General features: G+C 44.3%; 1 protein-coding gene across 2 annotated transcripts in view; it reads left to right on the top strand.

Annotated features, from left to right (window-relative positions):
* Positions 1–21,235, top strand: part of CHD1L (chromodomain helicase DNA binding protein 1 like) — a 36,793-nt gene extending 15,558 nt beyond the window's left edge. The window contains exons 9-23 of one of the 2 annotated variants that reach the window (XM_005292669.4): positions 46–138; positions 661–757; positions 2,104–2,177; positions 3,749–3,859; positions 6,188–6,302; positions 6,789–6,942; positions 8,504–8,669; positions 10,234–10,376; positions 10,774–10,937; positions 15,358–15,566; positions 16,605–16,703; positions 17,327–17,397; positions 17,639–17,753; positions 18,060–18,168; positions 20,089–21,235. In XM_005292669.4, coding sequence (XP_005292726.2) covers positions 46–138; positions 661–757; positions 2,104–2,177; positions 3,749–3,859; positions 6,188–6,302; positions 6,789–6,942; positions 8,504–8,669; positions 10,234–10,376; positions 10,774–10,937; positions 15,358–15,566; positions 16,605–16,703; positions 17,327–17,397; positions 17,639–17,753; positions 18,060–18,168; positions 20,089–20,167 — 1,799 coding nt within the window. In that variant the 3' untranslated portion in view covers positions 20,168–21,235. The remainder of the gene's footprint in view (positions 1–45; positions 139–660; positions 758–2,103; positions 2,178–3,748; positions 3,860–6,187; positions 6,303–6,788; positions 6,943–8,503; positions 8,670–10,233; positions 10,377–10,773; positions 10,938–15,357; positions 15,567–16,604; positions 16,704–17,326; positions 17,398–17,638; positions 17,754–18,059; positions 18,169–20,088) is intronic. The other variant, XM_005292671.4, reaches the window with a different exon arrangement.
* The last annotated feature ends 1,889 nt before the right edge of the window (positions 21,236–23,124 follow it).

Raw genomic sequence — 23,124 nt, 5'->3', positions numbered from 1 at the left:
AAAGTTCTTGTTGAATGGGTTCGTCGTTTCATTTTTGTGTTTCAGATGCATTTGAAAATGAAGCAGGGAGGAAGGTTAAACTACAGAATGTCTTAATTCAGCTTCGAAAGTGTGTAGCCCATCCATACCTGTTCAGTGGTAAGAAAGAACTCTTCTCTGTTTGAAAGTAACCAAAAATCATCATAGGATATGAGCCAATTTTCTTCAAACATGGCTTGTTTTGTAGATTTCATTGACACTTAAAAATTGAGTCAAGCCTGAAGACTGTATGTAAAGTTGTATGATAAATTCCAATCCATATTAACTGACTAATAGTGATATATAAAGGGGACTCTGTTTCAAGGATAAGCCTATGTCAAGGCTGAGCTTTCAGCCTTAACTCTGCACTTGTTTTCTCTTGAGTGCTTGATTTCTCAGCCTAACCAATGCATTCACACTAGTTTGTTGGCATGGAATCATTACTATAGTGTTCCTACTAGATAACAAAGCACTGTCAGTTTCGAATCCGGAACCCAGGTTATTACCTAGTTCTGTTTAGCCACAGCTGTGCAAATTATGAATTACCATACATGACACTGGGGTAACTTGGGATGACCGTGGAGGCTCTCGCTAGCGTTGGTCTACTAGTAGTACTGCTTCTGAGACTTTCTTCCCTTCCAGGTGTCGAACCAGAGCCCTTTGAAATTGGAGACCACCTCATCGAAGCCAGTGGGAAGCTGTGCTTGTTAGACAAACTCCTTTCTTTCTTGTATGCCGGGTATGTGGTGTCATTGAGCTTTACTTGTGGGGGTCTAGATAAGCCTGGCTGGGAAAAGCAAACTAATTTATCCATAACTGTTACCCACATACACCAAGAAACAAACAGTGTAGTAGTCCAGTTAACCGATGCTGAATTACTGACAGCTCTACAGGAGTAATTACAATGTTGCAGCTACATTAAGGATGACCCAGGAACCTTAAAAGGTTTGAAGCTTCCTTTTAAAGAGCCCAGAATACTGGCTGCTTCTCTGTATTTATTCAAACCTCTTCTGCCTTCCAAATTTGGGCTGGAAATCCTAGAAGAACAAATTGTCTTACATGATGTCTGATGCTTCTGGTTTGGCCACAGATTCCAAGAGAACAGACTTTCATGCTGTGCTTCAGTTCCTCTGGGCCGAGGAAACACAAATATGCAGTCAAAATGAAAAATAGTCATACGTGGAGAAAAAACAAACAAACCTAAGGATTGGGACAAATCAAAGCCTGGAACACACACACACACACTCACACACCGAAGATGGGGGTTTTGAGATCTGGACCCAGATTCTGGAACTTAACTTTGATGGTTTCAGAATCTGGAATTGAAGTCTTAGATACTCGGCCCATCTCCCGGGAGAGAGCTAACCAAACCAGGACACACTTGGGATCAACTTTTGGTACAGGATGTGGAACAGCTCCTCCTCCATGATGCAGAGTGATACCAAACAAGAGAACCTTAACTAGCATGCAGCTCCCCTCAGACGGGTTCCTCAGGAAGTCCTTAAGCAGACATTTTAAAGCAAAAATGAAACTTTTAAAGTATCTGGGATGATTTTGCTTCTCTGCTGTACAGCAGTGTTAGGGAGAGAGACTGTGTACGCATGTGTGTGTACACACGTGTGTATGCGTGTTTGTCCCTGGGTCCTGTGCCACAAAAACTCTCAGGACCCCTGGGTCTGCTGCACCTAAAAAATGATGCTAGTCAGTATCAGCTGGCTTGAATAGAGTGTTGTCACAGTATAAGGCATACAGCACAGGTCTGGAAGTCAGGAGACCTGAGCTCTAACTCCAGCTCTGCCACTAACTCACTCTATGATCTTGGAGACTAACAAATTTATTTGGGCATTTGTTAGTCTCTAAGGTGCCACAAGAACTTCTCATGGTTTTTGCTGGTACAGACTAACACGGCTACACCTCTGAAATCTATGATCTTGGCAAGTCATTTTATATTTGGGGAAACTGAAATTGTACAATGTTTGGATTAAATATACTCCTGTATATTAAACTAAGCTAACCTTATCTATCTCTCTGTGAAACGCTACAAAAGGTACATTGAACTTACGGGATTTCACTTTATTTCTGCAGTGGTCATCGGGTCTTGCTGTTTTCTCAGATGACTCGGATGCTGGATATTCTGCAAGACTACATGGACTATAGAGGTGAAATACTTGTACTCTTGGAGCAGCTGTCTTGTCATATTTGTCTTTTGTCAGCTACAGAGATGTTGTACCTGACTGATCCTTGCATGACAGAGAAGGGACCATAATACTGGGGACTTATTTCTAGTAGGCAGAAGAAGTTTTCTTGCGGTTTCTGACTGCTTGTGTGACGTTGGGCAAGTCTCTTCAGTTCTCTCTGCCTCAGTATTGCCATCTGTGAAAGTAGGATAATAAAGATGTTATGAGGTTCAATGAGATCAGAGAGCTTTGAAATCCGTGAATGAAAGACAAGCGAAGGCCAAACCCTCTCTCTCACTCCCGTATCCTCTTTGCTATATGATATGGGTAAGAATCTGCTTTTTAATACCTTAAACTACATGAATGCAGGTTTAGTGGTCATAGGATATATTCAGTCCTTGTGTCAGTGAGTGCAACACTATTAATTTCAGTGGAGTTACAGCTAATTACCCAAGGGCCTGAACTTGGTTTATAATGCCCTGACATTTCATGGTGATACAATGCTATTTGCTTGACATTGTGCCATGATGCAAAAGTCATCCTGTAATGGTGCTGGCTCCAAAGAGCCCTGTGCTTCAGGACTCTTCCATATGTTCTGATCTTAGCTGCAGAGCTATAAACTCCAGTGAAACCAATAGATGTATTCCCGATTTACATCTCTGTGAATTAAATAAAAATCAGGCCAAGTAGCCTACACCAGAAAATGAACTTATTGCTGAAAACTGTTGTTAGCAATATGTCCCCTTGGAAATCGTGTAAGTGCAAGGGTAGGCAGGATCCCATCATTTCTGGCAGTTACCAGACGTGTTCTTGAGACATGAGATATTTTCTTTCATTTCAATCCATGAGGCTTTATGCCAATTATTTCTCATGAGAGAGGCTTTTATTTAGTGTTTATTGCCGTAGACAACTAATAACGTAGTCTAAAGCCGAACATGAGGCCAAATCCTGTAGTCCTGACTCAGAAAAGCTGGCATTGAAGTCAGTGAGAAAGGACTGTATGCTTTGGCCCATAATGCGAGGCCAGTTGCCAAAGTGGCCTGACCTAAAAGAGGCCATTGTACCAACACTCTTCTGCTTTGGCTCGGAATTTTTCTACTCTGCTTGCATACAGCAAACTAAAATTTCTGCTGCACATTTAGTTCTGGTAGCCCCTGCACTCAGTGAGTCTAGAGGAACTCCATTGCAGTCAGTCTAATTACTTGGATTTACATCAACTGGGACAGAATCTGGCCCTCCATTTCTGTAGTGCTGGTGGAGCATGAGGGAGCAACAAAGCTACAAACCCCCCTGCCCCGTGAGAGTAGACTAGCAAGGAGCAAAAATAGGAGAATGTAGATGAAGGAGAGAAAGCCAAAGAGAATCTGTGGAGAATGGGGAGAGCCTGGAGAATCTGAGGCGTGGGGTGTTGGTGGAGGAAGACTAAACACGGAAAGCAGCTTGTAGAGCAGGGGGCAGAAAAGGATGGTTGGGAAAGGAGAAACCAGCCTGGAGAGGGATAGGGTCAGAATAGTGGTTTCTTGACCAGATACTGTTTTTGTCTCTTTGGAAAGGCTACAGCTATGAGCGGCTGGATGGATCTGTCAGAGGGGAAGAGAGGCACCTGGCCATTAAGAATTTTGGTCAGCAGCCCATTTTTATTTTCCTGCTGAGCACCAGGGCAGGTAAGGCAACTGTGGGAGAGCCAAAACTAGAACTATAAACAACCCATTCCACAATCTCCTGGCCTTTTGCTGTCTTCAGGGATTGACCGGACTTTGGGAAGGTCTGAATTCTTTAGAGAACCCCAGTTTTAATATTCAAATAGGATTTCATAAGGGAAAGAAAACAAAGCTTTTAAATAACCTCAGTTAAAAACAATTTAGTCAGTGGTAGAATCTGTATGGAGATTTATTTTAATTATAGTTTTAGATGATGTGTTTGAATATCGGCAACTCTTTTATCTTCAGGCTGAGACCCAAGTTCAGGATCCTGAGGCCAACACACAATTTACAGTGCAGTCCATTGAGTGACTTATTTAAACTAAGCTCAAAATGATGGGGTCTAAAATTAGCTGTTACCACCCAAGAAAGAGATCTTGGAGTCATTGTGGATAGTTTCCTGAAAACATCCACTCAGTGTGCAGCGGCAGTCAAAAATGTCTGGAATCATTCAGAAAGGGATAGATGATAAGACAGGAAATATCATAATGCCGCTATCTAAATCCATGAAACGCCCACACCTTGAACACTGCGTGCAGTTCTGTTCACCCCATTTTAAAAGAGACATATTAGAAATGGAAAAGTAAAAGAGAAGGGCAACAAAAATAATTCAAGGTATGGAACAGCTTTCATAGGAGGAGTGATTTAAAAGATGGACTGTTCAGCTTGGAAAAGAGACGACTGAGAGGGAATAGGATAGAGGTCTATAAAGTTATGAATGGTGTGCAGAAAGTGAACAAGCAAGTGTTACTTGCGCCTTCACGTAACACAAGAACTAGGGGTCACCCAATGAAATTAATAGGCAGCAAGTTTAAAATAAACAAAATGAAATTCTTCCTCGCACAACCCACAGTCAACAACCTGTGGAACTCATTGCCATGGGATGTTGTGAAGGCCAAAATATAACTTTATTCAAAAAAGAATTCGATAAATTCCTGGAGGATAGGTCCATCAATGGCTATTAGCTAAGATGGGCAGGGATGCAACCCCATGCTCTGAGTGTCCCTAGGCTCTGCCTGCCAGAAGCTGGGACTGGACAACAGGGGATGGATCACTTGAGGATTGCCTGTTCTATTCATTCCCTCTGAAGCACCAGGCATTGGCCACTATCGGAAGATTGGATATTGGGCTAGATGGACCTCTGGTCTGACCCAGCATAGCCGTTCTTATGCTTTATAATGCCTGTACCTGTGGCAGCTTCACCTTAGGAATGACACTGACATTAATTTGTGCAAATACTGGCCTTGTGTCAGTAACAGTCTTCGTTTAAGTAAAATATCGGAACCTTCCCATCCCCACCACCATAAAGGCTGTACAGTGCATTCTGGGGCCACCCTCTCATCTCCTCCCCCTCTCACCTCCTTGATTGGATCCGTCATATGCCCACTGCCCAGCTCCAAACCCACCCTCTATCCCAGCTCTCCTCTCCCCTCCCTCCCACTGTGCGTGTAAGCTTTTCTCACTCTGCCTCCCCCATGCCCGGATTCTCCTGGTCAACACTAGACAGGTTGTTCAGACCCAGTAGTCAGTGAAGACCAACGATTGTATCTAGCCCAACATGAAGATGGTGGGTTCATCTTCACCCCTCCTCAGATACTGGTACAGAATTTCAGGGGTATGGCTGTTTCAGCGTTTGCAGGGAGGGTAGGGATACTAGGAAGAAAGGTGCGTCTCCTGGATAGGGGCAAATGCTCTTCAGCATGTACCTCCTTTTTAGTGGCAGTATATATTCTGGTTTAACTTGTCTTTTCAGCCTACGAGAGCTAGCACTTCAGAAACTAGTGACAGGCAAATCTCTGAAGTTTTAGTTTGGATAAGAACCCAGACTGTCCACCATCCTTGGGCTTGTATTATTTTACTTCATGTTTCCAGTTTCTGTGGCAGAGACACTGGTCTCTGCCAGGACTTAGGGAGATCCTTTGTATTGACACGAGGCAGCCCAGTGGTGTTAGTTGGTCTGCCAGCTAGAGAGCACCATCTGTGTCCAGCAGCCTCAGCAAACAATCCCCTTTAGATTGATTACACCTGAATCCGGATTGTTTTTTAGTGCACTAGACAACACGTCTGTTATGAGGCCTGGTGGAAAGCTGGAAGCATAGAAGTGCAAGAAAATGAAATTCAGAAAGTTAACCAAACTTTTCTGAGCCTCATAAACGATTCAGTGTTGGTTTGAGAGATGGAGCAAAGTTGGGTTTATTTTTATTTTGTGTAGCCTAAACACCATTTCTCCCTTTATTTCATGTTGCTAATGTGTGTTACTGACCATCCCCTTTGTTTAAAACTCGTTTTTAGGTGGCGTCGGCATGAATCTAACTGCAGCGGATACAGTTATTTTTGTTGACAGTGATTTTAACCCACAAAATGACTTGCAAGCCACAGCGAGAGCTCACAGGATTGGCCAGAACAAGTGAGAAATAGGAACAGAACTGTTTCATTTTGCATTTGATTGCTCACTCTCTCATTAAATGCCACCCTAATGCTTCCCTTAATCCCCACTCCCCACCCCCAAGTTCTGCCAGCAGAGGAGACCTAAGCAGAGCAGTTTGGATAATGCGGGGGCAAAGGAAGAGGCACCATGGGTCCTCGGCGTAGTTCCACCTCTTCCCTTCCTTGATCCCATGCAGTTCTGGCCTCCCCAAGTCTCCGGAATCTGGAACTCTGTAGTTATGGAGGGGGAACAGAATGGGAGGTTGGCTGCTCTCTGCAGTGTCCCCTTCCCCTTTTGGCCATGGTGGTTGGGTCAGCATCACCTTCTGCAGCTCTACGTGTGCTTTCTCTTCGCCAACTGGGCACCTCGCTGGGTCAGGACTGACTGCAGGGTTTGGTCCCTAATTCAGGGAAACTCTTCTAATGCAATGTAAATGATTAAATTGACTCTCTTAAATTTTGCAAGGCCTGTAAAAATTATCCGCTTGATTGGACGGGACACTGTAGAAGAAATAATCTACCGTCGAGCTGCGTCGAAGCTCCAGTTTACAAACACCGTTATCGAAGGGGGGCAGTTTGCTCTCGGAGTACCCAAGTGCCAGGAAGCAACAGACATGCAGGTAAGATGATCACTGAGCATGACTTTAACAGCATCATCCCTTAGAAACGTAAGAGGGCCCCATTCTGTGTGTGTATTCGAGATGGGCCTGATCCAAACACCATTGTCTTTGGGGAAGATTGGAGAAGAACATGGCATCTGAATGCCTCTCTTTTATGGAGCAAACCAAAATCCCAGATCCAAACACCATTGAATTTTGGGGACAATCAGATGCTAATTTTGAGGGGTTTTCTTTCCTTGTTTTTGACTATAATAGCTATTTACATGAAAATTGCATCGTTGCTTCTAGGAGTTCATTTGTTTTGCTTTCTTCTCTGCACAAACAGAACTATATCATCAGCGCTATGGTAGATTTTTGTTACTAACCCGCAACTTGTCCTAGGCTTGCAAAACTTTCAGACGAAACTTACACTGAGCTCTAGGCAAATTGGAATCCCAGGGGGGATTTGTGATTAGGAACCAAAAGCTGAGTATTGCTTTGAGAGTTGGGACTTAAGAGCCATAGCTAGGGCCATACCAAATTCATGGCCATGAAAAATGCATCACAGACCTTGAAATCTGGTTTCCCCCTGTGAAATCTGGTCTTTTGTGTGCTTTTACCCTATACTATACAGATTTCATGGGGGAGACCAGGGTTTCTCAAATTGGGGGTCTTGATCCAAAAGGGAGTTGCGGGGGGGGTGGCAAAGTTATTGTAGGGGCGTTGCAGTATTGCCACCCTTACTTTGGTGCTGCCTTCAGATCTACCCAGCAGCAGCACCAAAGTAAGGGTAGCAGTACCGCAAACCCTCCTACAGCATCCTTGTGACCCCCCCCACCCCACAACTCCTTTTTGGGTCAGGACCTCTACAGTTACAACACAGTGAAATTTCAGATTTAAATCACTGAAATCATGAAATTTATGATTTTTTAAATCCTATGACTGTGAAATTGACCAAAGTGGATGTGAATTTGGTAGCGTATAAGGCCAGAAGGGACAATGAGATCACCTAGTCAAACTCCAAACTAAGTGAAATGTAGGGGGATGTGAACCCCATGTAAAGTGAAACAATGAAAAACTATGGCACAGCCCCTCTCCTTCCCTCTTCCCCACAAACTTGTCTGAACAATGATGGCTTCCAGTTTGAGAAATTGGACTGAGCCTGTGTGTGGTGATATGCCACGCTGGCACTTTTCACCCCATTGATTTCTGCAGACATTTAAGCATTCATCTAAAAAGAAAAAAAAGTTTCTGGCCTTTCTGATTGTGACCCAATGCAGAGCTGTCTGCCTGAGTCTGCATGTAGTCTGAGTAGCTGTCTGTGCAGCTACAAGTGATCCAGGGCTGTCAAGATGGATATTGCTGAGCATGATCTGTTATATGGGTCTAATTAGCTGGTGCATGCCTGGTAAGGGCAGAGTGAGAATAACAGCTGTCAAAGCATGAGTGTTTTGCTGGGTGACATAAAGTGTCTGATTTCCCTCTCCACAAACTATTTTCATTTCAACCTAGAGACACAGTAGGCTAGGAGCAGCATGAAATATTATGGTGATGTTAAACGTCATCCTCTTGTTCGTTAAAGCTGAGTGAAATCCTGAAGTTTGGTTTGGATAAGCTGCTGTCTTCAGAGGGGAGCACCATCCAGGATGTGGAGCTGGAAAATATCCTTGGAGAGACAAAAGAAGAAATGTGGGTAATGGATGTTGTGCTACCAAGTGAAGAAGAAAGCGGAGAGCAAGATACAGAAAGTAAGTTCGAGGATCCTAAATGCACACAAAACACACTCAAGTCTGGATGCTATTAGAGGAGATTTCAAGGGGTTATACTGTGCTTTTCGGGTAACTTTGGAAGGAAGAAAAATGGGTTGTGGAACTCCTTACCTGAGAAGGTTGTGAAGGCTAGGACTATAACAGAGTTTAAAAGAGAACTGGATAAATTAATGGTGGTTAAGTCCATTAATGGCTATTAGCCAGGACGGGTAAGGAATGGTATCCCTAGCCTCTGTCTGTCAGAGAATGGAGATGGATGGCAGGAGAGAGATCACTTGATCATTGCCTGTTAGGTTCACTCCCTCTGGGGCACCTGGCATTGGCCACTGTCGGTAGACAGGATACTGGGCTAGATGGACCTTTCTTATGTTCTTATGGGTTTGTGGTTAGAGTAGGGGACTTGAAATCAGGAGAAATGAGTTTTATACCTGGCTCTGCCACAGACTTGATTTGTGACTGTTGAACACTCCCTTCCTCCTTTTGTGCCTCAATTTCCCCATCTGTAAAATGGGGATAATAATAACTGATTTGCCTTTAAGGGGGTTGCGAGGCTAAATTCATTAATGTCTGTGAAATGCTTTGATATCCTTGGATGTAAGACTCTAGGGAAGGGTCTAGTTTGTATTATAATTGACTTTATTCACAGAAAAACATATATTTTAAGAGGGAGTTACAAATAAGTAACTTAAGGGTAAAAAACATCATTGGGATGTTGTAATTATCCCAAAACCAAGTGTTACAAACCCTGGAATTTCAGAGGTAAGGTTACACTTTAAAAAATCCAAGCATTAGGGAAAGCAATGCATAGTTAGAGCACCCAATTAACCTTAACTCTGTCCTGTGGCGACAGCGTGCAATAACCATACGATTAGGATTAAGAGATGTTAGTGTGTGCAGTCCCAGACTGGATTACACTGACTTTTAAAGATCCTTTTTTCACATATTTTCCCCTTGTAGTGTCACTCTATGCACTGTGTTTGATCCATAATCTCTGCTTTAAGTTGAAAATGGAACTCATCCTTAACTATGGAGTTGTGACTGGGGCTTCCATAATATTACAAAAATGGGATCCTATAAAATGGGCCTTCTGTCCCATCCAGAGGCGGCTGGTAATAAGTCACCATTTGCCAATGGTTACCACGCAGTGGTATTTCCTATTGCAGACAGAGAGAAGAACTGTGGTATCTCAAATCCCACTGTGTGGTAGCTGTTGAAGACATTTCTGACCTTAGGAGCCAGGATTCCATCTGTATTGGATAGCACCAAACAAATTCCACTTGATTCTTCATTCTTGCCATGCAAGTGAGGATTAATGCCTTGACAGAAATTTGGATTAGTTGTCTCAATGAGATGCTTATGTTTTTCCTCACAAAACTATCCCAACAGCTATCCCTGTTAGAACGCGCAATGGTGTTACTAAAAGGGTGTGAGTTCCAATTACTTACTTACTGTAACTTTAATTATTACTTGTTACTTATTGTAATTTTAGCAGATACCGCTGGCCCTTTGGGAGACCTTTATATGTTTTCATTTTTTTTTTAAGATCATATGTACCTCTATGAAGGCAAAGATTATTCGAAAGACCCGAGCAGAGAAGACAGAAGAGCATTTGACCAGCTTTTGGATCTTCAGAAAGTCCTTGAAGAGACCAGTCAAGAAGGAAGAGCCCTCCGAAATAAAGCAAATGTAAAATGAAAGAAATGACTCATGTGATGCAGTCAATGAGTCATTGAAACTGAGGCAGATTTTAATCTCCAGTTTGTGGAGGAAAAACTTAAACTCAATTACAAATGTGCTGAAATTAACAGTAGACTCTGAGGATTGGATGTCTCAGGGGGATTGGGAACGGATCAGAGACGAGCATTAAGAGGTTCAAATGCAGGTCATAGCAGCGCAGGTCACTGTCATTAGCTGATGGTTTGGTGGCCTACTTGAAATGAGTTGGGGAGTGTGAGTCAATGCAGACAAAGCCCTGGAGGAATAGACTGTAGGGAACAGATACGGGACATTGGATAAGATGGGATCTGATAGGAATTTGAGATGAGAAATGTCTGTTGATTTGCAAGTCGCCTTCCTTTTCCAGGTACTTGTCACGGGTCTTCAGGAGGTGCCTACAAGGAGGAAGCATGCACTGAGCCCAGAAGAGCTGGAGGCCAGGAGGAGGAAACGACAGGAGGCAGCAGCAAAGAGAGCACGGCTCATGGAAGAAAAGAAACAGAAGCAAGCAGAAGCTGAACACAAGAAAAAGTAGGATTGTGTTTTGCCTGCTACTAAGCAGTGTGGTGTCTGTTACAGTTAGTGGGGAAACTGGCTATGTCAGACTGATAAAACAAGTCAGGAAGCTGCAAACTCTGATTACTCTTGCAATAACGGGGCATTTGGGACATGGGAAGGGGTGGAGGAGGAGACGTTGGCTGCAGGTCATGTCTAAAAGGAGCCACAACTGTACATTATTTTTTCAAGTGTGTGCTTAAATTGCAGGATGTAGAGGTGTTGATGTAGAAATGGCTTTTGACACAATGGTAGCATCGATTTTTGCTAACTTTCATAGAGATGGGCCTGAATCCTACACGAAGTGGAAACATGTTCGCTAAGGATGTGTACAAAAGAATAGCACAAGCATATGGGGACAAAATCAGAAAGACTAAGGTACAAAATGAGTTACACTTAGCAAGGGACATAAAAGGCAATAATAAGAGACTCTATAACTACACTGGGAGCAAGAGAAAGACGAAGACCACTCAGCCTAACTTCAGTACCTGGAAGGATACCGAAACGAATTATTAAACAACTCAATTGTAAGCTCTTAGAGGATAATAGGGTTATAAGGAATAACCAGCATGGATTTGTCCAGAACAAATCATTCCAAACCAACCTTTATTTCCTTCTTTGAGAGGGATACTGGCCTAGTGGATGAGGGGAATCTGTAGATTATGGTAAAGGGTTTGATATGGTCCCACATGACATTCTTATAAGCAAACTAGAGAAAATTTGTCTAGATGAAATTACTTTAAGGTACGTTTTGGACTGATTGAAAGACCATACTCAAAGGGTAGTTATCTATGGCTTGCTGTCAAACTTGGAGGGTGTATCTAGCGGGGTCCCACAGGAGTCTGTTCTGAATCCAGAACATTAATGGCTTGGGTAATGGAGTGGAGAGTACGCTTATAAAATTTGAAGAAGACACCAAGGTGGAAGGGTTTGCAAGCACATTGGAGGACAGAATTAGAATTCAAAATGACCTCGACAAATTGAAGAACTGGTTTGAAATCAACAGGATAAAATTCAATAAAGACAAGTGTAAAGTACTACACTTAGGAAGAAAAAAAATCAAATGCACAACTACAAAATGGGAAATAACTGGCTAGGTGGTGGTACTGTTGAAAAAGATCTGGAGGATCTAGTGGATCACAAATTGAATATGAGTCAATTCATATGCAGTTGCAAAAAAGGCTAATATTGTGGGGTGTATTAACAGGAGTGTTGCCTATCAGATACAGAAGGTAATTGTCCTGCTGTACTAAGCACTGGTGAGGCCTCAGCTGGAGTACTGTGTCCAATTCTGGGTGCTACACTTCAGGAATGATGTGGACAAATTGGAGAGAGTCCAGACGAGAGTAATAAAAATGATTAAATGTTTAGGAAAACCTGACCTATGAGGAAAGGTTAAAAAAACAGGATATGTTTAGTCTTGAAAATAGAAGACGGAGGAGGCACCTAATAAGTCTTCACATATGTTAAGGGTTTTTATTAAGAGGATTGTGATCAGCTGTTCTCCATGTCCAGTGAAGGTAGGACAAGAAGTAATGGGCTTAATCTACAGAAATAGAGATTTAGGTTAGATATTAGGAAAAACTTTGTAAGGATATAAAGGACAGGAGTACTTGTGGCACCTTGGAGACTAACAAGTTTATGCTCAAATAAATTTAGTTAAGCTCTGGAACAGGCTTCAAAGAGAGGTTGTGGAATCCCCATCACTGGAGGTTTTTAAGAACATTTTGGACAAACACCTGTCAGGGATGGTCTGGGTTTACTTGGTCCTGTCTCAGCACAGGGGGATGGAGCAGAGGACCCCTCAAAGTCCCTCCCAGCCCTACATTTCTATGAACAAGAACCCCATCGCTGACCCTGCTCAGATTTTGGGCAGCTCACATTCAGATCCAGATTTGACACTTGACCCTTTACCTGTACAATGGAATTTGGATTTGAACTTTGTGGTTGAGCCTATGTTTAAATTTCATCTCATTAGTTCTAGTTGTACCCCTTTGTGCCACCCTGGGCAACTCTTCCCCTTCCTCTGTAGTCATATCCTTCATGTTTCTATAAATGGTTATCACAAAGCTCCTTTCCCCTTCTTAACACTACAAACCCACCTGTCATAATAGTATTTGAAACAAGGCAGGGCTTCTCCCCAGCTTCTAAAGGATCTACTGCGACAGCCACAGTCTCTCTGAGGCAGTTTTTTTGTCCAAACATATGCAAAACCAGTTCCTCCCGTAACCCTTTGCATCTCAGGCTTCTCACTGTCTCCCCTCCCGGGAGATTCGGGTAGTCCTGCTGCTTCCAGCAGCTGCGCTCGCCCTCCCTCACTGGAACTTCCCCTGACCCTGTGTAGCCCCAGGTGCAGCCATAGACACTTCATTGGCCCAGCTAGGAACGCCGGCTCTGGCACAGGGGAGTTGGATTTTAGTCACCCTGTGATGCACCTCCCCCACTTTTCAGAAAACAACTGCCTCTTTCATAGGCACGTCTTTCCTTCCTCCTACCCCCCCACCCCCCAGCCTGTAAGGCCCCATCTGGATGGCTCTCACCCCTAAAAATACAAAAAATTTCCGTACAGATTCATACACATCAGTATTCCCAAGTCCCCACAGTCTTTAACACCAGCCGTACAATTTACATCTTCACCAGGCACGCTGTCATGAGCCTCATCTCACTTCTGTGACCTCTGCCTGTCGGTTTTTCAGTCTGTAGTTGCACCGGTTCTCCCGTCGGTTGGTGGCTTTAAAGAATAACTCAGCTCTCCCTTGGAGTTCCTTTTGCATGCCCTGGATTTATGTTTGAAATCCCACTTGCTCCTCCTGCAGGAGCTCAGTCTGGCACTCCAGCTCTTGCTGGTTTTCCAGCAACTCCTTCTCTCTCTGGGCTTGCTGTCGGGCCTCTTCCAAGGTAGCAAGCTCCACCAAGCACTTTTCTGCCCAGGAGAGCGGTCCTCTCCTCTCAGTGCTGTAACTGTGGTTTTAGTAGCTGTAAGTGGTGATTCCATTTTTTTCCTGCAGCCTCTGTGCCTGTGCCCTTCTCTCACTTTTCCTCTGAGGCCCTGTCTGGGTTCCTGATACAGTGTTTTGTCTCTACCGTGAGCTTCTGCTTCCCGGTACCTGCCTCTGCCTGTGGAATTATTTCCCTCTACCTGCAGAGCTCTTCCCCTCTTCTTCTCAAGTTCACTCTTCCCAGTGAGTGTCAGAGATGTGTCCCATTTCCCCACACCTGAAACATTCTGGCTGCCTCCTACCAAACCTTCCATTGATTACACCGTCACTTGGGGCACCCAAATCTTTGGCATCCAGATTTCCCACAGTTTCCGTTTTTAGTGGGGCAGTACCTTCTAATGTGCCTCAGACCCCCACAACCCCTGGGAACCCTCCTGTCCTGGCCTCTTTTTGAGCTGCAGTAACAAGGCAGGATTCCACCCAGAGTCTCCTGGGTTTGTTCTGTGCTCTGCGCAGCTGAAGACAGTCTTAAAAGCACAGTTCACATAAGGACAGTAGCTTTTTTTTTTATGCTGCACTTGCCCATAGGCAGAACATTCCCTCTGTTGGCCCTCACAGCCCTCAAACCCCTCTTTCCTGCTTTGAACCTGCGCCCACCAATCCCTTCCCTCTGCAGGATCTCTAGGAGAGTTGCTGCTGCTCCTCAAACCTGGTTAGTCACTTCTGTAGCTCCAGTTGCACCTCCTGCTGCCTCTCTCATCTGGCTGCCTGCGGAAACTGGAATGGGAACTCCTGCCACTGCTGTCATCCTCCATGCACCAGCAGAGCTTCCGTAAGCAAAGCAAGCTGCCACATAATCTTGCTCCATTAATTCCGGGTCACCCCTGCAAAGTGGGGCCAGTCAATGACAAGGGCTTGCCCTCTTTCGTTTCCTTTTGCACCAATGATATTCCTTACTCTCCTCTTGTATCAGGAGCTGACCAAAGTGCCTACATGAATCAAGGCATGGCTTCTCCACAGCCTCTGAAGCACCCACTGCCAGACCCACAGTCTCTCTGAGGCAGGTTTATTGTCCAAATTTAAACAAAACCAACTCCTCCTTACATCTCAGGCTTCTTCTTGCTGCCTTCCCTCCCAGGGGACTCTGGCAGCCCTGCTGCTGCTGCTTCCTAGCCCTGTCTCAGCCAGTTCTCCTCTCTCACTGGCACTTCCTCTGACCCTTTTCAGCCTCAGGTGCAGCCATAGACCCTTCATTGGCCCAGCTGGGAGCACTCCCAGGGGCCAGCCACCCTGTGCGGTTTCCGAACTTGGGGGGGAAATTGTGGTTCTGGATCTGGAGCTGAGCTTTGTCTCTCGAAACCCCATCTCTAGCTATTCATGACAAGGATTTAACGCAGCAGACGTTTGGCTTCCCAGTTTTCATTTGGCCTGTTCTTCTTTTGCCTCGTTTGTTTCAGGATGGCCTGGTGGGAGGCAAATCACTACAGATCCCCCTGTCTTCCCTCAGAGGAGAGCGACTCAGAGGATGCCTTTGGGGAGGGGGAGGACAGGCTGGTTGTGGAGTTGGATGACACAGACCCAGAGCTGAACTCCATCAAGTATGTGATGGGTGACGTTACCCACCCCAGAGCCGAAGAGGAGGATGCGATCATCGTCCATTGCATAGGTAGGACTGGCAAGAGCAAAAAAAATTAACTTGTACAGGGCTCCAGCTCTCCCAGTCTGCCATTGTCATGCCCCCAGGTCATGGTTAGGCTAAGGCAGTGTCTCTGACATGATGTCCTGCTGGAGGGGACAGTGGGGGCTAGAACGAGGATTCCCCCGCCTGTGTGGTTTGCAGTCAGCTCCTCTGAACTAATCTCTTACTCCGAGCAAAGTTATCTTTCTAATTCTCCTTCGTACTCGGAAAAGCTATGGGCCAGCCCCTGCTGGGCCTTGGATGGAGGAGAGGGAGGGAGCCTATTGCTAGGAACAGTTGCAGTCCCTGGATTCCATCCTGCCTCCTATGTGAATTCTGAGGGGGGCATTTAACCTCAACCCCGGGAGGGGCGGGGGAGGCAGACACATGCACCTGGAAGGAGGACACGTTCCTCCTGTGCTACATGTAGCTTGGGGGTGAGGCAGTGGACTGTGCCTCTTGAGACAAAATCCCCTGTTGGAGCTTCTCCTCTGTGGGTGTTAAAGCCGCAAGGCGATGGCTGATTGGCTAGATTGTGGCATTTATTTCAAACTCAGCCAACATGCTCTGTTTAAAAATAAAAACACACTGGGGGTGGGGGGAATCCTCCTCTGCCTTCTGGAGGTGCAGGCAGCATCTGAGGGGAAGTAATGGATGACTGCAGTACCAGGTTACCAGGCTGCAAATAGGATTTGATGACTGATTGCACATGGGGTGGGGAGGAATTTCCCCTGGGTTGGCTTGGCAAGGATCGTGTGGGAGGTTTACTTTCCTGAAGTGCTGAGCAGGGATCCTCTCTTAGGATCATGTGATCTGTTTCCGGCACAGAATGAGGGAGCTGGGACACTGAGGGATTTTGTTTCATCTCATCTTCCATGTCTGTTTCTAATAAGTCCTATGCTGTGCAGTGAGAACATGTCTATTCCCTGCAAAAGGCATTATTAGCACAGATACACTTGGAAGCTCATCTCTTTGGACACGGATCTCAATTAAAAAAAAAGAATCTAACTTGTAATTTTGCTTTAGATGATTCTGGCCGATGGGGAAGGGGAGGATTATTTACAGCTCTGGAGGTTCGTTCTGATCAGCCCAGGAAAATATACGAGCTGGCAGGAAGGATGAAAGGTAAAAGAGAAAAATATAATCTTAGTGCTTGAAGCTGATGGTCTCTCCTTTTAGTCTGGCACTTGCTATGTGTGGTGTGGAAGTGACAATACAGGAAGACATTTCGTCCCTGACCTCTGCTCTGGAGTGAGAAGATTCTTCATAGAACTCAGTTGTTTTGATCTTTTTGTGGGGAAAAAGATCTTGTTCTTTAGTCACAGTGTTTCTTCTCTCTACAAGGCAGAGCTAAACCTGCAGTTCAAATGTCAAAATGATTTTCAGAGGAGGAGGTGGGTTGGAGCAACTTCAATATGTGTCTAGCCAGGCCATGGGCTCTCTCCAGTACCCCTTGTTCTCCTATGTGCACATACACAGTAGTGATCTGAAACCATTACGGAGCTAGTGAAGAACAGATTAGACCTCACTGTAGACTGGAATTTTATTCTCTCAGTCTGTCTTTCCCCTCATGTCTTTTAATCACTTTATTTCTCCGTTTTCTCACCTCCCCCCTTTGAAGAAAATGTCTGTGTGGTGCACAGTGTCGAGAACTAGAAAGGATGGTGTAGAAGCCTATAACAATTAGCATTGCATTGACTCACCCTTGTTCTTCATGGGATTGAATGTTTTCTTATGTTTTTGGACAGATGTGGCATTGGGAAGAACCCTCTTATTCCCCATTGATGATAAAGAATCCAGAAATAAAGGCCAGGACTTGGTAACTATAAGAAGCCCCTTTGATGTTCTCTCTACTGAAGTACTGAAACAACATGAAGTGAATGTTACATGTTACACAAAATAACAGTGACCCTAATACAGCGCAGGACTGGCTTGAAATAAGTGTTAACAAAGATAAGGGAAAGCTTTTTTCCAGCCTATAAAGTGTATGTTTAATGTTATTTTCTAGCAGCCATCGCCATGACTGCCAGTGTACAGACATCCCATGTTTTTCTTTCTAGTTGGCCCTGATTGTAGCACAGCACCGGGATCGGTCCAACAACTTGTCTGGCATTAAGCTGTCCGCTTTGGAAGACGGCTTAAAGAAGATCTATTTAGCAGCCAAGAAAAGGAATGGTAAGTGTGCATCTGTCCATCTGTGTGCCTCTGAAATGGGAAGAATGATGTACCCCAGAGCTGTGCATGAAATTCCACTTAAAGATTCTGGCAGGGTCATGGATTGGGATGATCTAATTCTAATGGGTCTCTTCCATCTCTTCTGTGATTGTCTTCTGAAACAGAAGAGGGGACACATTTACCCACTGCAACTAGAACGTTATGACACAGGCATTTCTTCTGCCTTTGAGTGGAGCTTAAATGGCACATCCATTTATTTTTTTTAATGCATCAGGCCCTAAAGAGCTTTTCTGCTCTCTCTTCCAGCAAGCGTCCATCTTCCACGTATTGGACATGCAACTAAGGGATTTAACTGGTACGGTACTGAGCGGCTCATCCGAAAATATTTGGCAACGAGAGGAATCCCCACGTTTATGTATCCTTTGAAGTATGGTTATTTTATTTTGTTCAAATCAAAATGACCTGTCATATCTGCAAATACCAAAATGTTCACTGTAAGATCTAGATCCACTGTGGGCTACGGATATCATACTAGGACAGTCTAACTCAAACCTGTGTTGAACAGATGTCTAAATCTCACTCTCATTTAAGTACACATTACATAGAGAATACTAAGCATGCTAGATGATGATATTTGTTTGTATGATGAGGTGTGTGTGTGTGAACTATACGCTGGTCCTCTGGTGACAGCCATTGGGCTTCTTGTAACATCCCAAGTTTGTAGTGATGTGACTGAAGTTATAGAATCAATTTATCAAACTGACCCAGACACAAACACAATGAGCAGATTAGGAAAAGCACATTCTAAAGAAGTGTGTGTGTAAGAGAGAGGCGGGGTTTACTCGGCACTGGGACACCCCTTTGTGGCTGCATCTGGGGACTAGCTCTGCCTGGTCTGATGCCCCTTTCCTTCAGTCGCTTGTGCTGTGGTCCCTTCTGCTCTCTAGCAATTGCAGTGCTTCCTCTTCATGGCTTGGCCCTCCGGCCTGGTCACTATACAGGTTTCCTGGGGTAACAAGTCTCACTAGACCAGCTGTCCAGGTGCCATTCCAGGCTGTTTTCCCATGACTGTGCCACTTTCTCAGTGGCTGGGAGGAGAACCCAGACCCACCCGCTACTCCGGTTTCCAGCCCAGGGACTCTACAGTCAGCAGCCAAGTCTGCACCATCTCAGCGCTTGCTGCCGTTTCCCTGGGCATCTTCCTACTCTGCCCTCTGCAGGCTTCCTTCTCCACCACCCCTCTGTGTGAGCCCCTGCCCTCAAAGTCCGGATCGGCTTTTGCTCCCCAGGTTTCTTCTTCCTCTCCTCACTAGGCCTGGAGAGTGACTGCAGCCGCCTTCTGCTCTTACTTCCTGGCTTTATACAAGCCCCTGCCTACTCCTGCCCAGATGGACTCCATCTTTAATAAATGCTTGTCAGTCAAGCCAAAGTCTCCCCTCAGATACAGCCTCCCAGGTTAATTAGCCCCTTCTGAGCCACCTTCACCCCTTCAGGGGTGGTGTGGAGTGAACACCCATCACAGTGTGGTGTGTGTGTGAGAGAGAGAGAGAATACACGTATGTAACAAAATAGCATAGCACTTACATAGAAAGTGAACAGCTTATGTGGAAAAAAAGTCACTTTAAGGGTTTTATGGCCATATAACTTTACTTTATATCAAAATGTAAAAGGTACTGCTTTGCTTACCACGCTGTCATTGCACTGAAGTAGCTCACCAGTGCATGCAATTATGTGTCGTACCATCACAGATCACGCAAGATGGAACGATCAGCGAGTCAGTAAACATCAACTAAAGGATTGTCTTTGAGGGAGATGGGGCGGGGGGGAGTGGGGGAATAGGAAGGACCATTAGCTCCAGGATAGTTCACTTTATAAAATGTTGGCCAGGTGAAAAGAAAAGGGACACTTACCAATTTCAAATTAATATATTTTAAACCAATGTCCTTATCTACATTGCTACTGACAACTTTTGATGATTAAAACTGGGAAAGAATCCTACAAATCCAATTTGATTTTCATTGTGTATGCTGTTTGTTCAGTTTCTCTCTGTCTTGATGTGCAAAGCAGAATAGAATTCAGCTGAGTCTTCCATAGGTGAGTAAGTTCTGCAGGCCTGGCAGGAGTAAGAAGTGTTAAAACTATATTTTTGTCACTTCTTGGGGAAAATGCAGCTGCTGTATAATGCCATGTTCAGCAATGCTGTGAGAGAGAGAGAAAATTAAGAACAAAGGTGTAGAGTATAGTGAGTATTCTACCTCCTTCCCTCTTTAAGTTGATGCCATTAGTAGATATGTGGTTTGAAATTTTAGAGTATTTCCTTGACACTTCTCCTTAGATACTACTTCCCTAGGAATAAAGCCTCTTCCTCTTCTTCACAACCATCTACAACTTCAATGACAACCTCAAACCCTTGAAGTTCCAATGATTTAACTCAGAAGTGTACTGATCTCTAGAAGCCCATGATCTCTTCAACGTCACATCTACAGCCAGCCTGAATTTACGTCGCTTCTCTGAAGCAGATCCAAAGTCACTGTTGGTTTTCAGATTTCTATACCTCTATAGTTCCGAGTGGTTTTTATATTAGTTATGGAACTGAGCTGCGTTCAAACTTCTTCAAACTTCAGGAAATACATGTATCTGGGGTGTTTGTTTGGGCCCATGTCTAATTTTTAAGATGGAAAATTAAACCTTCACTAAAGACCAATCTTAAGCCCTTATTTTAAGCCACCATCTTAAATTATTCTCAGGGTTTGCAGTACGGTTTTGTTTGACTTTTGCTTCAAAACCTTATCTCTTGTTTAAAACACTGATTTTTCTGCTGGTTGTTTGGTGGCTGCTTGAGACAGTTTGGGTGGGTGGGGCTGTAGCTATCCCTAACAAATATGTAGACACACACATTATGTGTGTGTGTGTGTGTGTGTATATGTATGTGTGTGTGTGTATATATACAGAGAGAGAGAGAGAGAGAGAGAGGATTGTCTCAAGGAACCGCCAAAGGGCCAGCAAAAAAATTCATTCATGTAAACGAGAGATAAAGTCTAATGATAAAACTTCTTTCTTTGGTGAGGGAGGTGTCTGCGGCAAAAACTCAACAGAACACACCCTTAATGTAAACAGCCCCAACTCCAAAGAAACCCATTTTAATGATGTTTCTTCAAACAGAAAATTCTAAGTTAGAACTAGTTGCACAGTCACATGTTTGCAACCAAGCAGTATCCATCTAACCAATATCCTTTGCCAGGACACACAAGTCTGACAGAATCTGAGGTGGTCTTTATAAGAGACACCTTTCTTCCTCCCACTACTGCTCTTTATTATAGAATGCTTGGATTGTTGCTCCTGTCAGGCAAAGCTGGTTTCCTTATGCTATTCTAAAAGTTTTGTGATCCTTTGGTCCAATTACAGAAAAAAAAGTGAATGCAAAATGTTATTTTCTTACTGGCTTTGCTCTGTATGGCACAGTAAAACCTTTCTGACTATAATGTTTTTGGCACCATGTAACACACTTGCTGGGTATCGCCGGTCAGCAGTAGTGTCCCTAACAAATGATTCAGTCAGAGAGGCTGTGAACAGGCATCACTGGTGATCTGTTCGGCTTCTCAAAGAAAGTGCACTGCAGCCCATGGAAAGCATGTGCTTAAATATGTTACTGCATACATACGCTCTGCTGAATGTAACACTGTAATAGCACCATGTGGTGACTCTCAATAATGTTACTGAGCCTGATTCTGGCACCCTTCTTCCCATTGACAACTACTTTCCTTCACAAGCAGCCTTACTGAGATTTTACGTATGTGCGCACACACACACACGTTCTGATCACTCAACTCTCGTTAAAACCAATGGGAGTTAAAGGAGCTCAGTTCCTCGCAGGATCAGGCCTTTAGGAACCAACCCTATCAGCTCTTATGTGAACAGCCCTTACTTACGTGGGTAAGAGTTCGCACGATCAGGGCCTTACGTTGTAAAGCTCTTGGAGATGAAAGGTGCTATTTAAATGTATGTTACCTTCTTTTCATTGATATGAACAACTGGCATTCTCTGAACTGGCCAGCTGGTGGCACTGTTAACTATCTCAAGCAACACATGTTGCTCTTCGGCTGGTTTCAAAGAGCACGGAAATGTTCTGCACCAGCATAGAAAAATGTTCTGGTTTGCCCAAATTAAAATATAAATATTGTTTTTCATTTTTCTTTACCAATTTTACTCAACATTTAAAGTGAAATTGCAATTCAAAGACACAAGACTTTGTTCCTCTACCCCTCTTTCCCCCTTACTTTTGATGTCATCTTTTAATTGGTTGAATTTCCAATTGTTTCTCCTTTCAACATGTGCCAATGTTCTTCACAGCCTCACAAACACCTACAGCCAAATCCCTCCCAGCTGTAAGTCTTCTGGCTTCGGTGCAGCTACACTGAGGATAAATTTGCTCTGTCAGGTATGTTGCTAGAGTGCTCCAAAATAGATTTAAGTTTATTTACCAATATTGAGTCAGCCACTGGTGGCCAGACATGAGACTCAACTTCAGAGTCATGAGGCCAAATGCTGAAGTACTTACTTGGGGCCTCATATACTCGTCTCTTCTTCTGTGAGTAAAGGGGAGTATGCACCCATGGGTCTGATGGGAGAAAAGCTACCTCCATACCATGGTTCTACCTCCCCCAAACCTCCAGGAGCTCCTTCATGAGATCTCGACAAGGATCCAGATATGCGGTTTGGAAATAAGAGGGGCAGCCATTGCTTGCACTCTATTCCAGACCTCTGGGGCAAAGCAGGCCAGCTTCTGATCTTAGTTCCTCTTCCACTCGGTAGACCTCTTACCCTTTGGAGGTAGCACCTGCCTTAACTTTGCTCCTTCAAACTTTACAGGAGAAATGGTTACGTAGCTTGTTTTTTAAATATTATTTCTTAAATCCGCATTAGAGATGGACCAAAACCAGGCATTTATCTAAAACATATACCTCCCACCTCCAAATTCTAGGAAGTTGGGAGAAATGGAAATCAGATCCCAACTAAACCCAGGTTTGGTTTTGCAAAACCCAGCCAATGAGCTTGTGCAAACCCAGAGCCCCCACTCCTCATCGCATAGAATTCTTTTTTAGATTATTTAACTCTATAAAGGGCTGGGGGAGATATTTTGTGTGTAAGTTGTTATGTGTTGTGCTGCTCGTACTAGTACATGCTGCTCCACTTTCCCCCTTTTCAAATAGCAGTCAAGCCATAAGGGAAGGAATTCCCTGTATTCATATCCCTCCAGCCCCATCTTCCTCAAAACAAGACCTCCTGCAGTGTGAAAGCTAAACCAAGGTTCTTCTTCGAGTGCTTGTTCGTGTCAATTCCAGTCAGGTGTGTGTGTGTGTGTGTGCACAGC

The sequence above is a fragment of the Chrysemys picta genome, chromosome 1 (genome assembly GCF_011386835.1).
Source record: "Chrysemys picta bellii isolate R12L10 chromosome 1, ASM1138683v2, whole genome shotgun sequence".
NCBI lineage: Eukaryota > Metazoa > Chordata > Testudines > Emydidae > Chrysemys > Chrysemys picta.
Note: the sequence above shows the minus strand (reverse complement) of the source record. Positions and strands in the feature narration are given on the sequence as shown.